The sequence below is a fragment of the Misgurnus anguillicaudatus genome, chromosome 8, assembly GCF_027580225.2.
Source record: "Misgurnus anguillicaudatus chromosome 8, ASM2758022v2, whole genome shotgun sequence".
NCBI classification, from domain to species: Eukaryota; Metazoa; Chordata; class Actinopteri; order Cypriniformes; family Cobitidae; genus Misgurnus; species Misgurnus anguillicaudatus.
This window is the reverse complement of record NC_073344.2, coordinates 42779779-42803183: the sequence shown is the minus strand read 5'-3', so window position 1 is coordinate 42803183 and position 23405 is coordinate 42779779. Positions and strand designations below refer to the sequence as shown.

The window sequence follows — 23405 nt, the reverse complement described above, 5'->3', positions numbered from 1 at the left end:
TCAATTATGAGGGTTATGTCTTTTTAAAATTATTTATGAGTTTCTATCCCGACTGAACAACGCCATGGTCACGTGGTACCTGAGACAATTGTCAGCGCTGTCGTCACCACACCCAGTAGCTTACGCACACATTTTATTTAATCATTATTATTTTTGTATTTGTGTTTTGTTCAATATATTTTTTTATTTTGTATGCTGCAACGATTATTGTTTAAAATATTAAAGGTTTTAATATTATATGCTTAGTGTCTACCTCAATTAATGATCCTTCTGAGCAGCCAAGCGCCCTCTCGAGGAAGACTACATAGGTGCTTCAAAATTGCCGCCAATGTAGCTTCCTTAACGGACAGAAAGCCATCTTTCCTCCTGTAGTCGGTGTAACCGAACTCTCCTGACGTTTTGACAACCGTGGAAAAAGGTATTTTAGTTTTTAACTTACAGCTACTTTTGACTCAATGTACGATGTCCTGTTTCAAGTAATGTTACAGAAAAGTTATTAGCGTTTGACGGTTTCTATGAAATTGTACATCTGTACTGTACTGTGACAGGTCTTTTTGATTGTATACTCACTTGATTAAATGTATAGATGTTTAATCACACATGAACTGAAACGTTTTGGTTTAGTTTACTAAATATTTAAAAGCGTAGTTAAAATTAAAAAAAATTCAAGTAAGTTACATTGAAACACGTGGACATGCGCTTGAACCCCGCAATGTACCACATAATTAATCAGAATTTTCAACGTGCTTACAGTATTTGTAACAACAGAGTACCTTTTCAGTACTCATATGTATAAGAGAACAATATGTTACGTCTGGAGAAGGAAAATGAAAATGACAAATTATTTACACTGTAATACAGAGTATCTATTGTAATATTACATGGTAGGTATGGCTAGGCAACAGTCTACGGAGAATATAGAGGGATGATGAATCTATTATGTTTTTAATTGAGTTTTTTTCATATAGGCTACTAACCTGATGAACATGCATGTATACAGTAGATATCTATGAGCCACTTCAGCAAATACAATTTAAAATTAAAGCTGCAAGCAGCGATGGAAGGGCCCTCGCACGCATGTGCACCGCCACCCTATGGCATTAGTAAAGCAGTGAACCAGGGGGATATGAATTAAAATGGGTAAATATAGGTGGATATTTAAAGGAACTTTGATGTGCCACAACGCATGTGTGCAGCAAGTGGCGCTGTGACTGTAACTGATTGTTGTTATATTGATGTGTTCAGGCCGTGACCCTTATCAAAAGTGTAAAGTATAGGGCAGATCGGACAATGTATGCCTGAATTACAACAGCTTCCTGGTTCATGGCGAAACATCACACTTTGCCAGGCTGCCACGGACACGCCCTTCAACGAAAAGTCAAGATCTTTGCAATTTATCACGGCAAAGGGCTTAACATCAATCTGACCAAATATGATGATGATTTGATTAAATCTCTAAGAGCAGTAAATCACAGCGTAAAACATGGTATTTCCTGCTACCTCTAGGTGGCGCTATGACTGAAGTTGAATATTGGCATTAAAATGTGTTCAGGTCAAGACCCTTATCAAACATGTGAAGCGTGGGGCAGATTGGACATTGTATGCCTGAGTTATAACAACTTCCTGTTTCATGGCGAAAATGCTGAACTTTGTCAGGCCGCCACGGACACACCCTCCAACGAAAAGTCAAGATCTCCGCAATTTAACATCGCAAAAGCCTTTAGATGAGACTGACCAAATATGATAATGATCGGATTAAATCGCTAGGAGGAGTTCGTTAAAGTACGACGCTTGGAAATGTCAAAAAATGACACAGAAAATTCAAAATGGCCGACTTCCTGTGGGGTTTAGAGCTTAGCTCCAAGAGACTTTTTTGTAGGTCTTGGGGTGATAGATGATCCTACCAAATTTCGTATCTGTAAATTTTTCGTAGTGGGGGGGCTGTTCTCTTGAAATTTTGCAGGTGGCGCTATCGAGCCATTTCTACACGGCCACTTCTGACGCCTATACTACATGTAAATTTTCGCCACTTCTGACGCGTGTGCAAATTTTCATGAGTTTTCGGGTATGTTTAGGCCCTCAAAAATGCGATCCATTTCGGAGAAGAAGAAGAAGAAGAAGAAGAAGAAGAAGAAAAATAATAATAATAATAAACGGAGCAAAAACAATAGGGTCCTCACACCCTGGTGTGCTCGGGCCCTAATTAAAGCTGCAAGCAGCGATGGAAGGGCCCTCGCACGCATGTGCACCGCTACCCTATGGCATTAGTAAAACAGTAAACCAGGGGGGTATAAATTAAAGTGGGTAAATACAGGTGGATATTCAAAGGGAAACTGATGGGCCACACCGCCTGTGTGCAGCAGGTGGCGCTATGATGGTACCTGATTATTGTTATATTGACGTGTTCAGGCCGGGACCCTTATCAAACGTGTGAAGTCTGGAGCAGATCGGATAATGTATGCCTGAATTACAACAGCTTCCTGTTTCATGTCAAAACATCACACTTTGCCAGGCCGCCACGGACACGCCCTTCAACGAAAAGTCAAGATCTTCGCAATTTATCACGGCAAAGGGCTTAACATCAGTCTGACCAAATATGATGATGATTTGATTAAATCTCTAAGAGCAGTAAATCACAGCGTAAAACATGGCATTTCCTGCTACCTCTAGGTGGCGCTATGACTGAAGCTGAATATTGGCATTAAAATGTGTTCAGGTCGAGACTCTTATCAAACATGTGAAGCGTGGGGCAGATTGGACATTGTATGCCTGAGTTATAACAACTTCCTGTTTCATGGCGAAAATGCCTAACTTTGTCAGGCCGCCACGGACACACCCTCCAACGAAAAGTCAAGATCTCCGCAATTTAACATCACAAAAGCCTTTAGATGAGATCGACCAAATATGATGATGATCGGATTAAATCTCTAGGAGGAGTTTGTTAAAGTACGACGCTTGGCAATGTGAAAAAATGACAGAGAAAATTCAAAATGGCTGACTTCCTGTGGGGTTAAGAGCTTAGTTCCAAGAGACTTTTTTGTAGGTCTTGGAGTGATAGACGATCCTACCAAAATTCGTATCTGTACGTTTTTCGTAGCGGGGGGGCTGTTCTCTTGAAATTTTGCAGGTGGCGCTATCGAGCCATTTCAACACGCCCACTTCTGACGCCTATACCACATGTAAATTTTCACCACTTCTGACGCGTGTGCAAAATTTCATGAGTTTTTGAGCATGTTTAGGCCTTCAAAAATGCGATTCATTTCGGAAAATAATAATAATAATAATAATAATAATAATAAACGAAGCAAAAACAATAGGGCTTTGCACCCACGGTGCAGGCCATTCTGGCCTGCTTCTCGGTGCTCGGGCCCTAAATAACCCAGTTAGCAAGAAGGCAGATAGAAACCATTGAATCAATGTTAAAGAGGGCAACAAAGTATCACTTTAATTTACAGCCTGCAAATGTTACAATTACACCATAACTATCCCATAACTGGAACCAAAGGGTATATTTTCACAGTAATTACAATGAATAGTTGCTGTTTTTTATTGTACTTGCTTTGAAACACAGAAACACAATTAAATTAAACAAAATTAAGCTGCATTTTTTTCTATTAAAACCATATCAGTTGTACAGTATGTTTAGGTTACATGTATTCTGAAATAAAAGGGATGTGTTATGAATATTTATATTTTACTTGCTGATGTGGCTCGTAGACTTTGACTATATACAATACACTTTCATCAGTTAAAGGCACTCTTAGCGAATTCACACGTTTTAGGCCATAATTTTTTTGTTTCATACAGTAAACATCATCTCACTATCTGCTTGCTGCCTGTCCTTTGGACACACTGTAAAAAAATGTGCTCTCTGTAGACAGCCCAGGCTCCACAAATTGCAACAAAAACAAAGTGGTCAAACCTAACGCTAACAAAGTGTTCCAGCCAATAAACGACAAGAAGGATTTGGGGGTGGGGCGCGTTCATGACTCTTTCAGAAAGCACAGAAGGGGGAGGGGAGGAGTTAGCTGTGCTTCGTTTTGTTTAACAACACTTTGAACGTCAACAAGAAGTGACGTCATGCAGATTTGCTAAGAGCGCCTTTAAGTAGCTTATATGAAAACTTCCAAATAAAATCCTAACAAAAACTCAATACATAATTTGCCTATAGACCCCTTCTCGGTTCATGTCACAGGCGGTTCCCATTGCGCATGTCGGGGTCAGAAAAGCCATTACAGCAGATTGAGTTGCGTATTATTCGGTATCGTCAGAAAGGCCTACTTACGTCGTGGGCTGTGAAAATCGCAACAGGTCTTCCGTTAAGTTTTCGCGATTCATCTCAAAAACAAAAAATACAACATCTATGGCTGCAAGCAATTTAACTGTGCAGACTTGGACAATGCAAAGATCAAAGAGGCTTGTGTTTGTAGTGCTCACTTCATTTCAGATAAGTCATCATTTTTCAGCCCTGTTAGATTAAATTATAAAGCCTCGATGGTATGAACAGTTTGGCCCCATGCTGTGCGCGCACCCGATAGTCATTCAATGTTTACAAACCTTGAAGGGGTCTATATTACCTATGCCTACAGTAAGTTATACCTACCACATAATATTACAATAGGTACACGGTAGTTATAAAATACCTCCAGTATAAATACTTTGTTCACAATATTGTTCACTTAAACCTACGAGGTACTCTGTTACAAACATGTGTGCTTGAATTCTATTTAATTACAACATTTCAGGCTATAATTAAAGCGTTACCAAACATTGGACAAATTTAAGATAAAATGTAAGAATGATACAACTTATCTAACTGGTTCATATAAAGATAAGTTCTTAAAAGCCATTCTTACCATAAAGACTTTTTATACATCTGCTCATTGATTGGATACATGCTATTGTATGTGACTTGATACAGCATATTAATTTAATTATTTTTTGATTCTTAGATGTCACATTACAACACCCGCAAAAAACGCAACTTGGAAAGTGTAGAGGGTGAATGTGAAGGTAAGCCATTTGACAACTAGTAATCATTTAGCTAAAAGCAGTTTTCGTACCATACTGGTTTCTGTAGTTTATTTGTGGCCTTAGGGAGTCTGCTATCCCCTTATATACATTTACATAATCTGTTATTTCTGTATACAATAGTGTTGACTCTGTATATAACGCTATATAAAAGGGTTTGTACTGTATTTCTCGTTCTCCCTAAACCAAACTGTGCAGAGTCTTTCACTAGGATGACGTTGTATCTTCAATACGTATATGTACATGTGTGCGTATGTATGTATGTGTATGTATGTATGTATATGTGTATGTATGTGTATGTGTATATGTATATATGTATGTGTGTATATGTATGTATATATGTATATGTGTATGTATGTATGTATGTATATATATATATATGTATGTATATGTGTATATGTGTGTGTATGTGTGTGTATGTGTATGTATATATATATGTGTATATGCGTATATATAGATATGTGTGTATATATATGGATATATGTTTGTGTATATGTACAGGTGTATACATATGAATGGCCCCTACGCTAATTAGGGCCCGAGCACCGAGGAGCAGGCCAGAATGGCCTGCACCGTGGGTGCAAAGCCCTATTGTTTTTGCTTCGTTTATTATTATTATTATTATTATTATTATTATTATTTTCCGAAATGAATCGCATTTTTGAAGGCCTAAACATGCTCAAAAACTCATGAAATTTTGCACACGCGTCAGAAGTGGTGAAAATTTACATGTGGTATAGGCGTCAGAAGTGGCCGTGTAGAAATGGCTCGATAGCGCCACCTGCAAAATTTCAAGAGAACAGCCCCCCCGCTACGAAAAACGTACAGATACGAATTTTGGTAGGATCATCTATCACCCCAAGACCTACAAAAAAGTCTCTTGGAGCTAAGCTCTAAACCCCACAGGAAGTCAGCCATTTTTAATTTTCTCTGTCATTTTTTGACATTTCCAAGCATCGTACTTTAACGAACTCCTCCTAGAGATTTAATCCGATCATCATCATATTTGGTCAATCTGATCTAAAAGCCTTTGCGATGTTAAATTGCGGAGCTTTTGACTTTTCATTGGAGGGTGTGTCCGTGGCGGCCTGACAAAGTTCAGCGTTTTCGCCATGAAACAGGAAGTGGTTCTAACTCAGGCATACAATGTCCAATCTGTCCCACACTTCACACGTTTGATAAGGGTCTTGACCTGAACACATTTCAATGCCAATATTCAGCTTCAGTCATATCGCCACCTAGAGGCAGCAGGAAATGCCATGTTTCACGCTGTGATTTACTGCTCTTAGAGATTTAATCACATCATCATCATATTTGGTCAGACTGATCTTAAGCCCTTTGTGATAATAAATTGCGAAGATCTTGACTTTTCGTTGAAGGGCGTGTCCGTGGCAGCCTGGCAAAGTGTGATGTTTCACCATGAAAGAGGAAGATGTTGTAATTCAGGCATACATTGTTTGATCTGCTCCAGACATCACACGTTTGTTAAGGGTCCCGGCCTGAACACGTCAATATAACAATAATCAGGTACAGTCATAGCGCCACCTCCTGCACACAGGCGGTGTGGCACATACATTTTTCCTTTGAATATCCACCTATATTTACCCACTTTAATTCATATCCCCCTGGTACACTGCTTTTCTAATGCCATAGGGTAGCGGTGCACATGCGTGCGAGGGCCCTTCCATCGCTGCTTGCAGCTTTAATTGGGTTTTGTTTTTCTTTCTTTATGTCTCGTCCTCCTCTCCAAGGACAATGAGACAAACAGACCCAGTTCCGGTAAATGTGAAAGTCGGCACACCTCTGACCCACCGGCAGACCTTCAACGTGATGCCCAGCTGATGCATGACCAACGACCACCGGCAGAACCCGCTTAACCTCCGCCTAATCTCCTTAATCTTTCATATCGAAACATCAAACAAGTCTCCATACAAAAATTATCAAACACTCTAACTGACCATCTTATCAGCTATCCCCAAAACTGTGCAGTGGATGACCTGGTTAATCACTATAACCTAGCCTTGTCATGTAGTCTGGACTCTGTTGCCCCCCTCATTACACGCTGTGTTTCCTTCTCCTGTCCTGCTCCCTGGTTCACTGCTGAACTTCGTCTCATGAAGGCCACAGGGCGGAGGCTGGAGAGGTACTATAAAAAAACTGGCCTCACTGTCCATCAGCTGGCTTACATTGACCATGTTAAAAGCTACAAAGATGCTCTGTTTAAGGCAAAAAACAGTTACTATTCCAAACTTATTGGCAACCAACAACATCAACCAAAACAGCTTTTTTCCACTATCAACCGCCTACTCTGCCCACTTGACATTTCTCAACCTCCTGACGTTGCTGGGTTATGCTCCAGATTCCAGGATTTCTTCCAGAGAAAGGTTGAAACCATCCACCAGCAACTTCAGCTGTCTAACTCCTGTCACCCAACCACACTACCGCTGCTGGATACAAAGTCTCCAACTGCCTTCATGCCTGAGGACTGCCTCTCCTCTTTCTCCTTGCTCAAAACAGCTCAAGTTTGTGAGCTAGTATCAAAGGCAAAGTCTACGACCAGCAAACAGGATCCTATGCCAACTGCCTTGGTTAAGGCATGTCTTCCAACTCTGGGTCCCACCCTGGTCAACATCATCAACACCTCCCTGTGTTCTGGGGTGGTCCCCACCAGCTTCAAAACTGCTGCGGTCATCCCAACACTTAAAAAACCTGGCCTAAACCAAGATGATCCAAACCACTACCGCCCAATCTCCAACCTACCTTTCCTGTCTAAGTTACTGGAAAGGGCTGTGGCTTCCCAACTTGACCATCATATGCAACAGCACAACCTTTATGAGCCATTTCAATCTGGTTTCAGGATACAGCACAGCACTGAAACTGCTCTAATCAAAATCACAAATGACCTTCTCATGGCAGCTGACTCTGGGCTTGTCAGCATTTTAATACTTCTAGACCTATCTGCTGCCTTTGATACAGTCTCTCATTCCATTCTTCTTACTCGCCTCTCTGAACTCATTGGCCTTACTGGTACTGCTTATTGCTGGTTTGAATCCTATCTCACCAACAGGCAACAATACACCACCCTAAAAGGCATTTGCTCTGATCTAGTGCCAGTCTTACATGGCGTGCCACAGGGATCGGTGCTTGGCCCATTATTATTCAACATCTACATGTTACCTCTAGGGATGATCATCCGGAAACATGGATTACATTTTCACTGCTACGCTGATGATACCCAGCTCTACATCAGTACTAAGCCTTCCACTTCTCTCCCACCCATGCCACTTATCAATTGCTTGAAGGATATAAAGCACTGGCTTGTCAATAACCTTCTCAAACTCAATAAAGACAAAACAGAACTCATGGTGTTTGCTCCCTCGTCACTTCTTAAAAAAGTTGATGACTTCACACTGGATGTGGATGGCTGCTCAATCTCAGCATCTTCGCAAGTACGCAACCTGGGCGTCATTATGGACTCTACTCTCTCTTTTCAGCAACACATCAAAAACACTACCAAAATTGCCTTTTACCATCTAAGGAACATCTCAAGACTCCGACAGTATCTCTCCAACTCTGTCGCTGAGACCCTCATTCATTCTTTCATCACCTCACGACTTGATTATTGTAATGGCATCCTTTTAGGTCTACCTAGTGAGGCTACTGACAGACTCCAGTATGTACAGAACTCTGCAGCTAGGATGCTTACACACACAAAACTTGGACTTCATATTACTCCAATGCTGAAGAAGCTTCACTGGTTGCCAGTTAAGTCCCGGATCACGTATAAAATCCTTCTTCTGACGTACAAATCTCTTCATGGACTTGCACCTCAGTACCTCAGTGATCTACTACAACCATACAATCAAGCACGATCCCTGCGGTCCTCTGACAAGGACCTGCTCGCTGTCCCTAAGTCCAGGCTAAGGACGTTTGGAGATAGAGCTTTCTGTGTGGGTGCTCCATCACTCTGGAACAAGCTTCCTTATGCCATTCGCTCTGCCTCCTCTTTAACAACCTTCAAAAAGCAGCTAAAAACTCATCTCTTCACTGAGGCCTATGGCCTGTAGCCCCCCCCCCCTTCTCCCCTCCCCATGTTTTTGTTAAGCGTCCTTGGGTTTTTGAAAGGCGCTATATAAATTAAAGTTATTATTATTATTATTATTATTAATCGTTTCAATATAAATATATCTCCCAAGGGTTTTTCCCTCCTATGACTTTTTTTTACTTCCCCGGCTGAGCCTGGGGTTTTTTTTCTCCTAGGGGGTTTTTCAACCCGGGGAGGCAGCCCTCTTGGGCTTAACTTAGCACCCTCTTGTTTACGTTACATTAGCAATACGCACGCTTATAATGTTGATTCATAGCCGCATCAAATTTAGCTGCTTGTGCTATCGTGTATTATGTTGTGCTATCTGTCGTTTTTCTGTGCTTTCCACTGCTTCTATTAATGTAAAGCTGCTTTGAAACAATCACCAATTGTGAACAGCGCTATATAAATAAAATTGAATTGAATTGAATTGAAAATTGAATACAACAGTGAAATATAGCTGTCAATGTGTTTTTGTTGTTCTCTTAGCTCCAGCGAAAACAATGAAGCCAATAAAGCAAGAGATATTGATGTGGCAGAACAGAGTAGACGTATTACAAGAAAAGGTGAATGAGTTGGAAGCCTTGAACACCGAGCTTCGGCAACAAGTAGTGGAGCTTTCAGCACAGAAAGGTAACATAAGGGCTTTTCACACCTGAAATTGTTAACCCTGGGTTATTCTTAAACCAGGGTTAACGGAATCCTGGGTTATTTTTTTCATGTTTCACACTGTTCAAACTTAACCAGGGGTTAAGAGATAACCCTGGGTATTCATAATTTGACGTTTCACACTGTGCATTCCTAAACCCTGGGTTAGGAGTCTCCAACTCAGTTTCAACACACCTGTCTGTAATTATCAAGCCTTGATTAGCTACTTTAGCTGTGTTTAATTAGGGTCATAACATTCTAACCCTGCTTCGTTTCACACTGCATGCGTTTGGCACCACAATGCGGGGTTAACACCACAAATGCGGTGCTAACCCTGCTCCAGAGCAGGGTTTCATAACCCTGGGTAAAAAGCGGTGCTAACACCGCTTTCAAATTACAGGTGTGAAACGCTCCTTAACCCAGGGTTAAAAGTGGGGTTTAGATGAAGATAACCCAGGGTTAAGCGCAGTGTGAAAACCCCTATACTGTACCAACTGTATAAATAAAATATTAGTATATACATTGTATGTATTAGATTAGTGGTTCTCTACCTCGTTCCTGGAGCCCCCAGCACTGATAATTTTTTATATCTTCTTTGTCTGACACACTGATTTCAGGTAGTAGAGTCTCTACTAATGAGCTGATGTCCTTAACTTATTCCCCGCCATTGACGAGTAAACCCCCACCATTGACCTGTAACAGTGTTTCCCACACAATGACTTTACTTGGGCGGGCCGCCCAGGTATGTTAACAAGCGCCCAAGTAACTGGCATCAAATTTAGTCGTTTTTGTTCCTCCGTGATAATGACACTCTTTAATAATGACATTTTGTGTGCATTCACGTCGAGTCTCTCCCGATGAGTTTGGTGTGCGTTCGCGTGCTCTCTGTTTCTCAATGAATTGGCTGCGATGCAAAGCAAGATCTGTCTCACATGATTGTATCCTTCCATGTTTCTGAACTTGAGCAGAGTTTTACCATTAGAGGTCTTTACAGAGGACGCGAGACCTATACGGGTTTATATTTTAAATAGTCACTCGGGACTGGGTCGGTCCTAGTTTAGTTTCTTCGGGTCCCACAAGTCTGATGAATATTTTGTGTAAAACACAAGTCAATCGAAGAACGACCGTGAGCGCTACCGTGCTAAAGCTCATGTGCAGTTTCAGTGCGCCTCCAGTTTCTATGCCGATAACAACCGGCTTGTTTAGAAAGTCACGACCACGCCCGGCATTTTCTTTCTCCCATTTTTTAAAAATATTATTATTAGTACACCATATCTTTTCTAAAAATCTAAAAAGTTTGCACAGAGATGGTAGCAAAAAAGAAATTCAAATATCAAGCCCATTGCAGTGAACAATCAAAGCTCAAGCTGACTGAAGAGCCAAAAACGCCAAGCTGTAAGTTAATGTAAAGCCACCTGTCACCAGGACAGCAAGTAGACTTTTGAATCTGAAATAATAAATGGATTAAGCTTTTTTAATCGGCAAGAGAGAAATAGAGCAGAAGCAGTAAAAGTGCCTCTTTTTCTATCTGATAAAAATTACAACCATCATAACACCAGTCACACTTATAATCTATAGACCTGCACATATTATTACATATTATGTATTCAATAGAGTTTAATAAAAGGGGTCATCATAATGCAGTGGAAAAACAGTAAAGTGTTTTTGTGGTGCTTTGACAAACAGTGTCAGCTCTGTTTATGGCAAAGATTTGGGATGGTTGGATTAAGGAACTATAATGTGAAATTAATATAAATGTTCAATAAATCAAAGTATTGTGTTGTGTCACACATTACTAGGAAACATTGCCCTTTTCACCGACTATGACCACAAGTAAATTTCAGATCTGTGGGAAACACTGTGTTAACTTGTCAATTAAGAGAAAACGCTCCCCTGCTAATGACGAGTTTTTACTGCAATCCATATATCCGCTACTATCCACCAGGTGGCACTCTTACATAACTTATAAAACACTGAAGCATCCACTTCTCCAGAAAACAGTTAAAACTATGTGTATGTTTTGATCATTGTTCTAAATCTGATCTCTAACAAAAGTCTTTTACAAAATGCAATTATCTCAGCTTGCTCAAAATTTGGTATATCATTTGGTAAGATACTACCCATAATGGAGAGCTGATAAAATGAGAATAAATGAAGATAGGATATAGATATATATATATATATATATATATATATATATATATATATATATATATATATTTATTTATTTATTTATTTTTATTTTTTTTATTGTATGTTTATATATTTGAATAAAAAAAAATTCTGGAAGGTATTATGCTGGCTGGCAATTTCTATAAAAACGTTGGCGGAGAAATAAATAATCAATTGTGTTTGATAAAGAAGACATGTAAAATGTGCAGTGTTGAGGGGCTCAGGAATGTGGTTTGAAGAAACTCAGTTTGAACAAACAAGTGTATTTCATGCTAAAGAGTATATCAAAAACTCAGTATGTATTTCTTATTATATTTCTAAGGTGTAATATTTATGAATTTAATTATGTACTTTTACATTTTGTTGCAAGTGCAGTACTTGCAGAGAAAACCCTCCTACACGTCATTCTGTTTGGCTGAGGTTTTTAATTTATTTAGCTGTGTCTCGCATTAGCGTCATAGACAAACTGCTTGTCGCTCGCTTCTGCCGGTTTCATCCCGCAAGCGTGAGCAGGGTGTGAGGGGAGCTTTTGCTGTGCATGCCCATTGTGCTTTCACACTGGCTATGTTTGCAGCGCATACTGTGCAGTTTAATAACAGTATAAAAATCTCAATTTCACATTACTTTATTTTACATGCATTTCTGAGCAAAACCTTTTCAATATGCTTCTTGACTCTCAGTGTAATTTATGATTTGTGATTTGTTTAATCCACATTGTTTTCATGCTGTTCTGGTCCGTGTTATGACAGATACACAATTATAGACATAAAAATTCCATGGCACATTATTAAATCTGTTTCTCTGAAGTTTACGATAAAAGAAAAGATTTTACTCAGTGATTGACAGCACGTGTTTCCCTTCAACAGTTTAGGCACAAGATTTACAGATGTATCTGTTTCTCTGAAGATTATTAAGCTAGATGAGGATTCATTTAGTGCTTAGCAAAGGGTGAATAACAGTGCAGTGTTCTGGCAACAGTGTGTTTTTAAATATTTCATTGCTTTCTGTTAAATTGCTCAAAGTCATGACTGTTTAAAACACACTTGGCATCACATTCATGATTTATGGTAAAGTGACACTTTTTTATGTCAATCCACGAGCATTTAAACCATAAACAATGCACTTTGAGCATGAGCAGTGCAGGAAAAAATAGAGCCAACGGCAAGGCCGTGCTGCTCATGCGTGCGGTGTGCATGCTCTAACTTGTTAACTTGTTAGCATCCTGTGTAATTAGGACACAGTGTTAGAGTGTATTTTGAACTATATATCATATCATAACGTATCATACAATGATAATATAAGGAGATCAAAACTGTATATTGTATTTTTATTGATTTTGATTCTATATTTGTTTTATTTCTTCATTCAGTTGATCCAATTCCTGGTACATCAGTGGCACATGAAGAAACTGGTGCTGTTGACCTATCTAGTGATGCGAACACATCAACTGATGTTGAGTCATCAGTCACAGAAGAATCATGTGATGAATCCTTTTCAAGTTCAAGTTCAGAGACTCATCAGAGAAGAAAAACAAAGAAAAGCAAGAAGAAAGCAGAGAGCAGGAAACACAAGAAGAACAAGAAGAAGGGGAAAAAAGATAAACATGACAAGATAAAACGAGGTAAACGCAGTTGTCATTTTATTGATTGTTGTTTTATCTCTTACGAAAAATAAGTTTATTCAAGTTTTAGCAGTGTCGGCTGGTGACTTCTCTTCTGAGGGGCACGAATTCAAAATCTGTTCGGAGTGTTTTGTGTGTGGCTTGTCATGTCAAAATATGTAGATGTTGTGTCATGTGAACTTATGTGCAAACACATATTTTGAAATGACGAGACACACACGACGGGCTAAATATATGTTGTTACGAGCTTCGCATCGTGTGCCCTCGAAAAAGTTATTGCTGCCACTGAGTATTAATATAGTTCTTTTAAACTTAGAAAACTTAAAATTAGACAGTTAAATTTCAGTCTACTTTTTGTAGACTGTTTTAATGATATTTAAGTATAGTTGACTTATACTGACAGAAAAAATATGTATATTTGGCTTATACTTTACACAAAAATCTTTTCTTTTTTTTAATGGCTATAGACGGTTTCAGCAGTAACAAGCGGCGCTTGTGGTCCACACGTAACTTCCGGTAAACTCTGCTAAGAATAAATAACAACAAAGTACTTTAAATGTTGTTTATTTATATAAAAGCAAAATAAACAACACGTAGATTACCTAGGAACCCAAAACTTTTTGTTATTTTCAACAAGGTATTTGTTCAAGAGTTCAGTTTAGCAACTAGTCAGACAATTAAAAAACTGAAACTGGAAGTAAAGTTCAGACCAGACGCGTATCGCGTCACCGCACATGCATCCAATGAAACCACCTATACCCTTGGGGGCATGAAGCAAAAGTGATCCTCACAGTAATTTGAGAAGCAGGTCACATCAGCAGCAAATTCCATTTACTTAATGAGGCTTTATCACTTAATCATTAAAGGAATAGTCTACTCATTTTCAATATTAAAATATGTTATTACCTTAACTAAGAACTGTTGATACATCCCTCTATTATCTGTGTGCGTGCACGTAAGCGCTGGAGCTTTTCTAAGCGGATTTAAAAGAGGAACTATATTTTATGGCGTAATAGCACTTTTGGGAGTACTTCGACTCGCCTGAAAAGTCCGCTCCCCTTCTCACTCTCATAATGGGAGAGGGAGGGTGTTACTGCGCTGAGTCGAAGTACTCCCAAAAGTGCTATTACGCCATAAAATATAGTTCCTCTTTTAAATCCGCTTAGAAAAGTGCTACGTTTTATTTTGTACCACCAAACTTGCTCGTATAACTACTCGTCTTAAATAGGAAAAACGTTGATGTGTTTGGTCACTTCTAACTTTATCTCTGATTGGTACCATTGAATGAATGGGGCTAAGCTAAATGCTATCAAAGCGTCGCAGCGCGCTCCAGCGCTTACGTGCACGCACACAGATGATAGAGGGATGTATCAACAGTTCTTAGTTAAGGTAATAACATATTATAAAACGGGCAGTTCTGGTTCTTCATTCTGATTGGTTGAAACGCGTTCTAAGCCGTGATAAAATACACCGGTAACCTCACGGTTCAGACCACATTACATAAGTATCACTGCGCCACTGTTGCTGCGTACTGATTTATGAGAATAAACACAACAGTCTTTAATCATATTTTTAATTTGTCTACAATTGCACAATTAATGGCGATATCCAAATAAATGTCAATAAATACTGTTGAGTCATCTCGTCAATAAAGAGAAAACGTTGTCTGAGGAGTTTATAACTAAAGTTCATACGCCCGCTATTATCCACTGGGTGGCGATCTTTCCCAACTTAAACACTGACGCATTCACTGAAAACACCGTGTAGTATCAGTGTGTTCATGTCTGAATCTGATGATTTCTTACTAAAGTTCTTCACAAAAATGGAATTATCTCCGCTTTTAACTGAAAATTTGAGAGGTGATAACTGATAAGAGAACAAATTAAGGTAGGATGAAACTTTTTGTTGTTGTTGTTGTTTGAAAGCGGATGGTCTGTTTTTTTCATTTTATATTTATGTTTATTTAAAGAAGATCATTTTTCTGTAAGGCATTAAACTAAAACCGGGTGGCAACTTAAAAAAAAACGCTGACGGGGAAAGAGTTCATCATGCTTACAAGCATATTTGATCATCACTTCAACAGCACAATAAATGTTAATGTATAAATTAGATGAATGGTGATTTATAAAATAATATTTTCATTGTATCTTTGCTGCGTCTGTGTTGTTTGTGAACTGCGCTCTGTTTCAGTCACACTTGATTCTGAGGAACTACTTTGTTTGGCGGAAGAGTAATATTTATACTAATATAATTACAACTTATTTGTGTTTTATTTTATAAAATCCCGCTAACTTTATGCATATGAAGTAACCGTTTTATAAACGCAATAAACCCCTCGAAGCGTTGGGTTACCAGTGCATTTTATAACAGCTAAGGGGGTTTAGGCACTCACAACGTGCCTAACAACGCCCCTTAGCTGTTATAAAATGCACTGGTAACCCACTGCTTCTTAGGGTTTATTGCTTTATTTTAATATTGAAAATGAGTAGACTATTCCTTTAATCAATTACAGCAGGGATGTCCAATCCTGCCCTCCAGGACCGACTTTGGACACCCCTGAATTACAGCAATTGTAAATAGTTGAACCTTAGCAATATGTGGACACACCAAACATGCAAATTCAAACACACACATGCTCATACACGTTTTTACATTGTACTTACATTAAAAAATACCTGCATGTACATTTGTAATATATATTTGTAATTATACTGTTGACTACTGACTCTGTTCACCAGAAATGTTTTACAATGCAACATAAACACAAAATTACTTTTTACAAGACAATTAATTGTTTTGTCATAAGTACGTAGTAGTTAAAATGTTACCAATATAATTAGTAATTTATCATTCTTCTAAGGGAAGAGTAAAAGAAAACCCTTAGTCTTTCGTCTAGTTGGATAAGATATAAAATAAATAATAAGCCAAACAATATTAAGAAAAATATCCTTATCAGTTATTTGAAGGTGGGTTTAATGTTGTTGACTACTCTTTTCAACATTTAAAAAATCACTTGGCTTTTTAACCTTTTAATTTATTAAGTTAAATCTACACTCTTGGAGCTTTCAAACAATATACAGTTTGTCATGATTAGATAAGAATTCATATGCAAACATTGAAGTAAATGTAGTCGTCCTGGTGGTGGGACAGTGACATTTAGCAGAAAATAAATGTTTTGAGGCACACTCTCTTCATAAATGAATCAATTACTCTCCCTACATAATTTATTTATAAAACACTGTTGAAATGTCTATTCTGGAGGCTTAGACCTTTCCAACGATATATAGTTTGTAGTGATAGATTAAAATTTACATCAACAATATTAATGCAAACTTAGGTGTCCCGTATTCGGGGCGGCGACGCTTAACAGTCTAATACAACAAAAGAAACATGTGGCCCCATATTATTTAAAATAAATTGATTTGGGAAGAGGTATCTCTGTCAGTGAGTTAATTAATTTGTTTGTGTTGTCTGTTTTTCAGCCAACAATGTTCGTGATGTCATAAGGCGTTATAAAAGGCTTTTGAAGCTGACAAAACGTGGAGCAACCATGACAAAAGCATTCCGAAAAGAAGGTGTGTCTCGGAATGCAGTTGCCCAGCTCGCTCCCATCGCAGAACTGTATTTTGCTGACAGAGCACAATTTACCAGCATCACCTTCACTCCAGGAAAACTAGCGGAGTTTGCACAAAAGTGCAAAGAACACATTATAGGAGATGTTCTAAGAAAGGTCCTATCAATGAAAGCGAAAGGTTCACTTTTGCCTTTTTGTCTAAATAAGTGATCTGTTAAAAAGCTTCTTAGCTATGTTCGCTGTTCACTATAAGTATGTTTAAAAAGTAGATATCATTAACAGTTAGTATTAATAACATTGTTTGAACTGAAGGGAACATATTCTTACAAACCCTTTTTGTCATTCTAGGCAGACTTTTGTTTCCATGTTTGATCCTCTCTCTAACCTGTTTTTTCATGAGTCCACATGAGTATTCTCATATCTTTTGATTTAAAAATGTACACATCACCATTTCATTGGATGTTATCCTTTTTGACAAGGTCATTAAAAGGAGTTGATTGGACAAACAAATGAGTCTGCATATTTTCCTCGTTCAGCATCTATGTACTTGTTCTGTTTTGCTGTTATTTTTCTTGTCTAATAACAGATATTTAGTAGTGATGATGTTTACTGTCTATTGACAGTCTGCTGAAAATCCCCTGACTAGTAGCCATGTTGTCTGATGTAAGAGTCATTCAACAGCATCCCTAAGATTTTCACTTCATTTTGATGGGCCTAATGTGGCAAGAGATGAAAAGATGAATTTGCCTCAAAGTAAAATGACTCTCTACTGAAAGGTAATTTATATGTAACAAACAGTAAGTAACGCATTTCTGAAAATACATGCAAAAGATGGAGTTTTAGCAGCCTGATATGCCTAAAGTTAATTTGAAATAATGATGATTTGCTACTTATAGTCAACTGAATGCTTACTGAAAGTCTGTTGATACATTGGTTAGTATGCCTAAAGTTAATTTGAAATAATGACGAGTTGCTACTTATAGTCAACTGAATGCTTACTGAATGTCTGTTGATACATTGGTTAGTATACTTAAAGTTAATTTGAAAAATGTTGAATTGCTACTTATAGTCAACTGAATGCTTACTGAAAGTCTGTTGATACATTAGTTAGTATGCCTAAAGTTAATTTGAAATAATGATGAGTTGCTACTTATAGTCAACTGAATGCTTACTGAAAGTCTGTTGATACATTGGTTATTAACTACTGACAAAAATTATCTTTGCTGTACTTGAATTACTGAAAAGTTATTGAAGATTTGTTGCGTGTCTGCTAATACGCTGTTGAACATGTTTATCTTTAATTGACAGCACATTACTAGCAGTTTCCTGACAAAATGTTTATTAGCCGTTTACATGTTACAGACAGTTTAATGATTGTTACAGAAACATGTAATAGACCATCTACAGATACTATACTGATGAGAGTAAGTAGATGGTTAGTTGAAAAGTAACTGATAGCCAACAGACTATCTATAGGGGGACCATCAAAATAAAGTGTTACCCTGACTTCTTATAGTCGAGGATTCGGCTATTCGATGCGGAGAGGTCTGATTTGACTATGAACCTCATAGTCGAATAGTAGGGAAGTGTTATGTAACCAGTGAGCAGCAGCACTGAGAAGCTTAACCGCATGGATGACAAGTAACTGCGCTTTTCACGTTAAATTCATATAGCTATGCCCTTCTTATTTTTAACATCATATAGACCCCTTAATCACCCACGTCACTGTGACGTCACCGCTCCAGCTGGAGGCAAAATATAAGTAGCAACTCATAGCCGGCGCGCTAAAAGTTTGAGTTTTTGACTTTAAAATGTAATCTTCTTGTGTTCTTGGCTGCCAGATTAGAAGGAACAGCACTTTTGGTTCAAAAATAAAGTTTTACCGGATCCCGGCAGACATTTCTTCACAGAAATCAAGAAGACAATTGTGGTTGAATGCAATACGGTGTACAGACTAGACGGAGACGATCATAAATAATGCTCGGGTTTGCAGTGCACACTTCATATCAGGTAAAATAATCTTTGCATATGTACTGTTGTGTTGGTTTTATCTAGTACAAATCAGCAAGTTTCTGTTTTATAGGTGAAAAGTTGCCAACTGCGCTCTTGTTTAGCTTAAATGTTAAACAAACATACAGCGATAAATGTGTGTGCCATCGTTTGAATGGTCTCTTAAAATAATCCACATTGCTAATCATAGTTAGCCCAGCGATAGGTTACATTAGACAGTAAGCCTAGACAAAATTACCCAAACCACCTGTAAGTAATTCATATGTTGTCTAGGAAATATCCAAAACCTGGTTGAAATCGCAAGAGTTAATTTACAAAAATAGCTGTCATGGTCCCGCTGAATCAGTGACTGTACATATTCGGACAGTTCCAAAACTGCTTCTGCATCCATGTTTAATAAATCCCTCCTAAAACGTGCTATCTTAAGCTTGTCAACATTGCCTCTGCGGCTCTTTTTGCCTCCAGCTAAGCCCCGCCCACACAAATACGTCACAATGTTTACCAACTGTAAAAGGGTCTATACAATAAAGGCAAAATAGAAAGAGTTAAGAGAGTAACTTGTTTTTCGTACATTTCTATTCAAAATGTAATACAACACCAAAACAGAAAAAGTTGGGACACTGTAGAAATTGTGAGTAAAAAAGGAATGGAATAATTTACAAATCTCATAAACTTATATTTTATTCACAGTAGAATATAGATAACATATCAAATGTTGAAAGTAAGATTTTTTGAAATGTCATGCCAAATATTGGCTCATTTTGGATTTCATGAGAGCCACACATTCCAAAAAAAGTTGGGACGGGTAGCAGTGGGAGGCCAGAAAATTTGAATGTACATATAAGGAACAGTTGAAGGACCAATTTGCAACTTATTAGGTCAATTGGCAACATGATTGGGTATAAAAAGAGCCTCTCAGAGTGGCAGTGTCTCTCAGAAGTCAAGATGGGCAGAGAATCACCAATTCCCCCAATGCTGCAGCGAAAAATAGTTTTCTGAGCTTCTCAGAGAAAAATTGCAATGAGATTGAAGTTATCATCATCTACAGTGCATAATACCATTCAAAGATTCAGAGAATCTGAAACAATCTCTGTGCTTAAGGGTCAAGACCGGAAAACCATACCGGATGCCCGTGATTTTCGGGCCCTAAGACAGCACTGCATCACATACAGGAATGCTACTGTAATGGAAATCACAACATGGGCTCTGGAATACTTCCAGAAAACATTGTCGGTGTACACAATCCACCGTGTCATTCGCTGTTGCCAGCTAAAACTCTGTAGGTCAAAAAAGAAGCCATATCTAAACATGATCCAGAAGCACAGGCGTTTTCTCTGGGCAAGGCTCATTTAAAATGGACTTTGGTAAAGTGGAAATCTGTTCTGTGGTCCAACGAATCAAAATTTGAAGTTCTTTTTGAAAAACTGGGATGCCATTTCATCCGGACTAAAGAGGACAATGACAACCCAAGTTGCTATTAGTGCTCTTTTCAGAAGCCTGCATCTCTGATGGTATGGGGTTGCATGAGTACGTGTGGCATGGGCAGCTTACACATCTGGAAAGGCACCATCAATGCTGAAAGGTTTATCCAAGTTCTAGATCCATATGATCCCATTCAGATGTCGTCTCTTTCAGGGAAGAGCTTGCATTTTCCAACATGCCAATGCCAGACCACATACTGCATCAATTACAACATCAAGACTGCATAGAAGAAGGATCTGAGTACTGAAATGGCCAGCCTGCAGTCCAGATCTTTCACCCATAGAAAAAATTTGGTGCATCATAAAGAGGAAGATGTGTAGTGAATGTGAAAGACATAATTCACCTTTGTTATGTATAACAGTTCTGTATAACTGTTCAGGGATTGCGTTCCCTTTAAATGTTTAGAATGCGTGATGACGCATGACGCTGATGAGCGCTTGTTGGAGTTCCTTCTGTTGTTTACCTTTGAAAATAAATGACACACGCATTCGTGTGCTCAAAGTGAGAAGTTGTCTCTTGCAAATTCCACACTGGTGACCCCGATATTAGTCTGCTGGACGTATCCAGAGACACGACGCGATCATGACCACGAACGCTGTCGCCCTCAAACTCCCCGAATTCTGTGAATCGTCAGCATCGGCATGGTTCGCTCAGACTGAAGCGCAGTTCGCGCTGCGTGAGATCACCGCGGATACAACAAAATATTACTACGTTGTGTCAGCTCTCGGAAATTCAACAGCATCCAGGGTGGTGAGCCTTCTTACAAATCCTCCCGAAAATGAGAAGTATACAGCACTTAAAACCCACCTGTTGAAAACGTTTGAACTGTCAGACGCTGAGAGAGCCAGCAGGCTTTTCTCACTTCAAGGACTGGGTGACAGCAAACCGTCCGAGCTCATGGACCGTATGCTGGATCTTTTGGGCGAACACAAACCTGATTTTCTTTTCATCCAGCTTTTCATGCGCCAGCTGCCTTCCCAAGTAAGAGCTGCTTTAGCCAACACCACAATCACTGACTGTCGTAAACTAGCTGACAAGGCTGATAAATTTTTTCTGGCGAGTCAGGGACATTGTGCGTCCGCGCTTTTTCCCGCGCATATCTCTTCGGTGACACGGGACAACTCCACATTCATTGCTGCGTCCACTTCTCATCGGCAGCAGTTTTCTGGCACCCAGCAGCCATCAGGATTGTGTTTCTATCATGCAAAGTTTGGAGCCAAGGCCAACAAATGCCGTCCACCATGCAGTTTCAGTGTTTCGGGAAATGCCAGGGCCGGCGCTCAGTAGTGGCCATGAGTGTCGGCCGAGTAGGCAGGCTGCTTTTCATCCGCGATAGCATCTCCGGACGCCGTTTTCTGTGCGACACGGGAGCACAAAGGAGCGTTCTGCCCGCATCCCGTTTGGACATGGTGACCGACAGCCACGGTCCCCCTATGGCAGCTGCCAATTGCAGCCCCATCCGCACATATGGAACGAGGTATGTCGAATTGTGTTTCGGGGAACAGCAGTTTGGTTGGGACTTTGTTACCGCAAAGGTTGCTTTTCCCCTCCTCAGCGCTGATTTTTTGTGTGCACATGGACTGTTGGTGGATGTTAAGAACCGCCGTCTGATTGATGCCGCCACGTTTTGTTCTTATACATGCACGCTCAGTGAGGCAGACCCCATGCGACTGTCTAGCATGCTCTCAGTTTCCGATGATTTCCACCGTCTACTGGCCAGTTTCCCAGCCATCACTCGGCCCACTTTCTCTGCATCTACTGTGAAGCATGGTGTGGAGCACCATCTCGCCACTACAGGTCCACCCGTTTATGCCCGCGCTCGGCGCCTTGACCCTACCAAGCTTGCTGTTGCAAAGGCTGAGTTTGCAAACATGGAACGCCTCGGCATAATACGCAGATCCGACAGCCCATGGGCATCACCCCTCCACATCGTCCCCAAACCTGGCGGCGGCTGGCGCCCGTGTGGCGACTACCGACGGCTTAACGAGGCAACGGCACCTGATCGATACCCAGTCCCGAACATACAAGATTTTTCAGCACACCTGGCTGGCAAGGTGATCTTTTCCAAGGTGGACCTCGTCCGTGGATATCATCAGGTGCCGGTACACCCACTGGACATTCCCAAAACAGCGGTGATTACGCCGTTTGGACTATTTGAATTTCTGCGCATGCCGTTCGGCCTTAAAAATGCTGCCCAATCTTTCCAGCGCCTCATGGACTCTGTTTTGCGGGACCTTCCTTTCCTTTTTGTGTACTTGGATGACATCCTGGTAGCGAGCACGTCCAAGTCTCAGCACCTGGTACACCTCCAAACCCTTTTTGAGCGACTTAGCCACCATGGACTAATTGTCAACCCTACCAAGTGCCAGTTCGGTCTCTCCACCATTGACTTCCTCGGACACAGAGTCACTAAGGACGGAGCTGTTCCTCTCCCATCAAAGGTGGAGGCAATCGTACAGTTCCCGCGCCCACTTACTGTCAAATCCCTGCAGGAGTTCCTCGGCATGGTGAATTTTTATCACCGTTTCATCCCTCGTGCCGCTCAGATTATGGGGCCCTTACATGAGGCCCTGAAAGGTAAACCCAAACACGCTGTGGACTGGACTGAGAGCAGAGTCAAGGCTTTCGATGCCACTAAAACAGCACTAGCGAACGCCACTATTCTGGCGCATCCCTCTCCTACAGCCCCCATTGCTATCACCTCGGATGCCTCAGATTATGCTGTCGGTGCTGTCTACGAGCAGTGGGTGGATGGGGCCTGGCAGCCGTTGGCTTTCTTCAGC

The 23405-nt window shown here is 39.9% G+C and overlaps 1 protein-coding gene across 1 annotated transcript; it reads left to right on the top strand.

Annotated features, from left to right (window-relative positions):
• Positions 1-10: 10 nt before the first annotated feature.
• LOC129455020 (uncharacterized) lies at positions 11-17873 on the top strand. The gene is made up of 5 exons (XM_073870935.1): positions 11-418; positions 4953-5013; positions 9605-9748; positions 13305-13556; positions 17039-17873. Exons 2-5 carry the CDS (start codon positions 4953-4955, stop codon positions 17338-17340), a joined length of 759 nt encoding a protein of 252 aa, XP_073727036.1. The 5' UTR covers positions 11-418; the 3' UTR covers positions 17341-17873.
• Positions 17874-23405: the final 5532 nt, after the last annotated feature.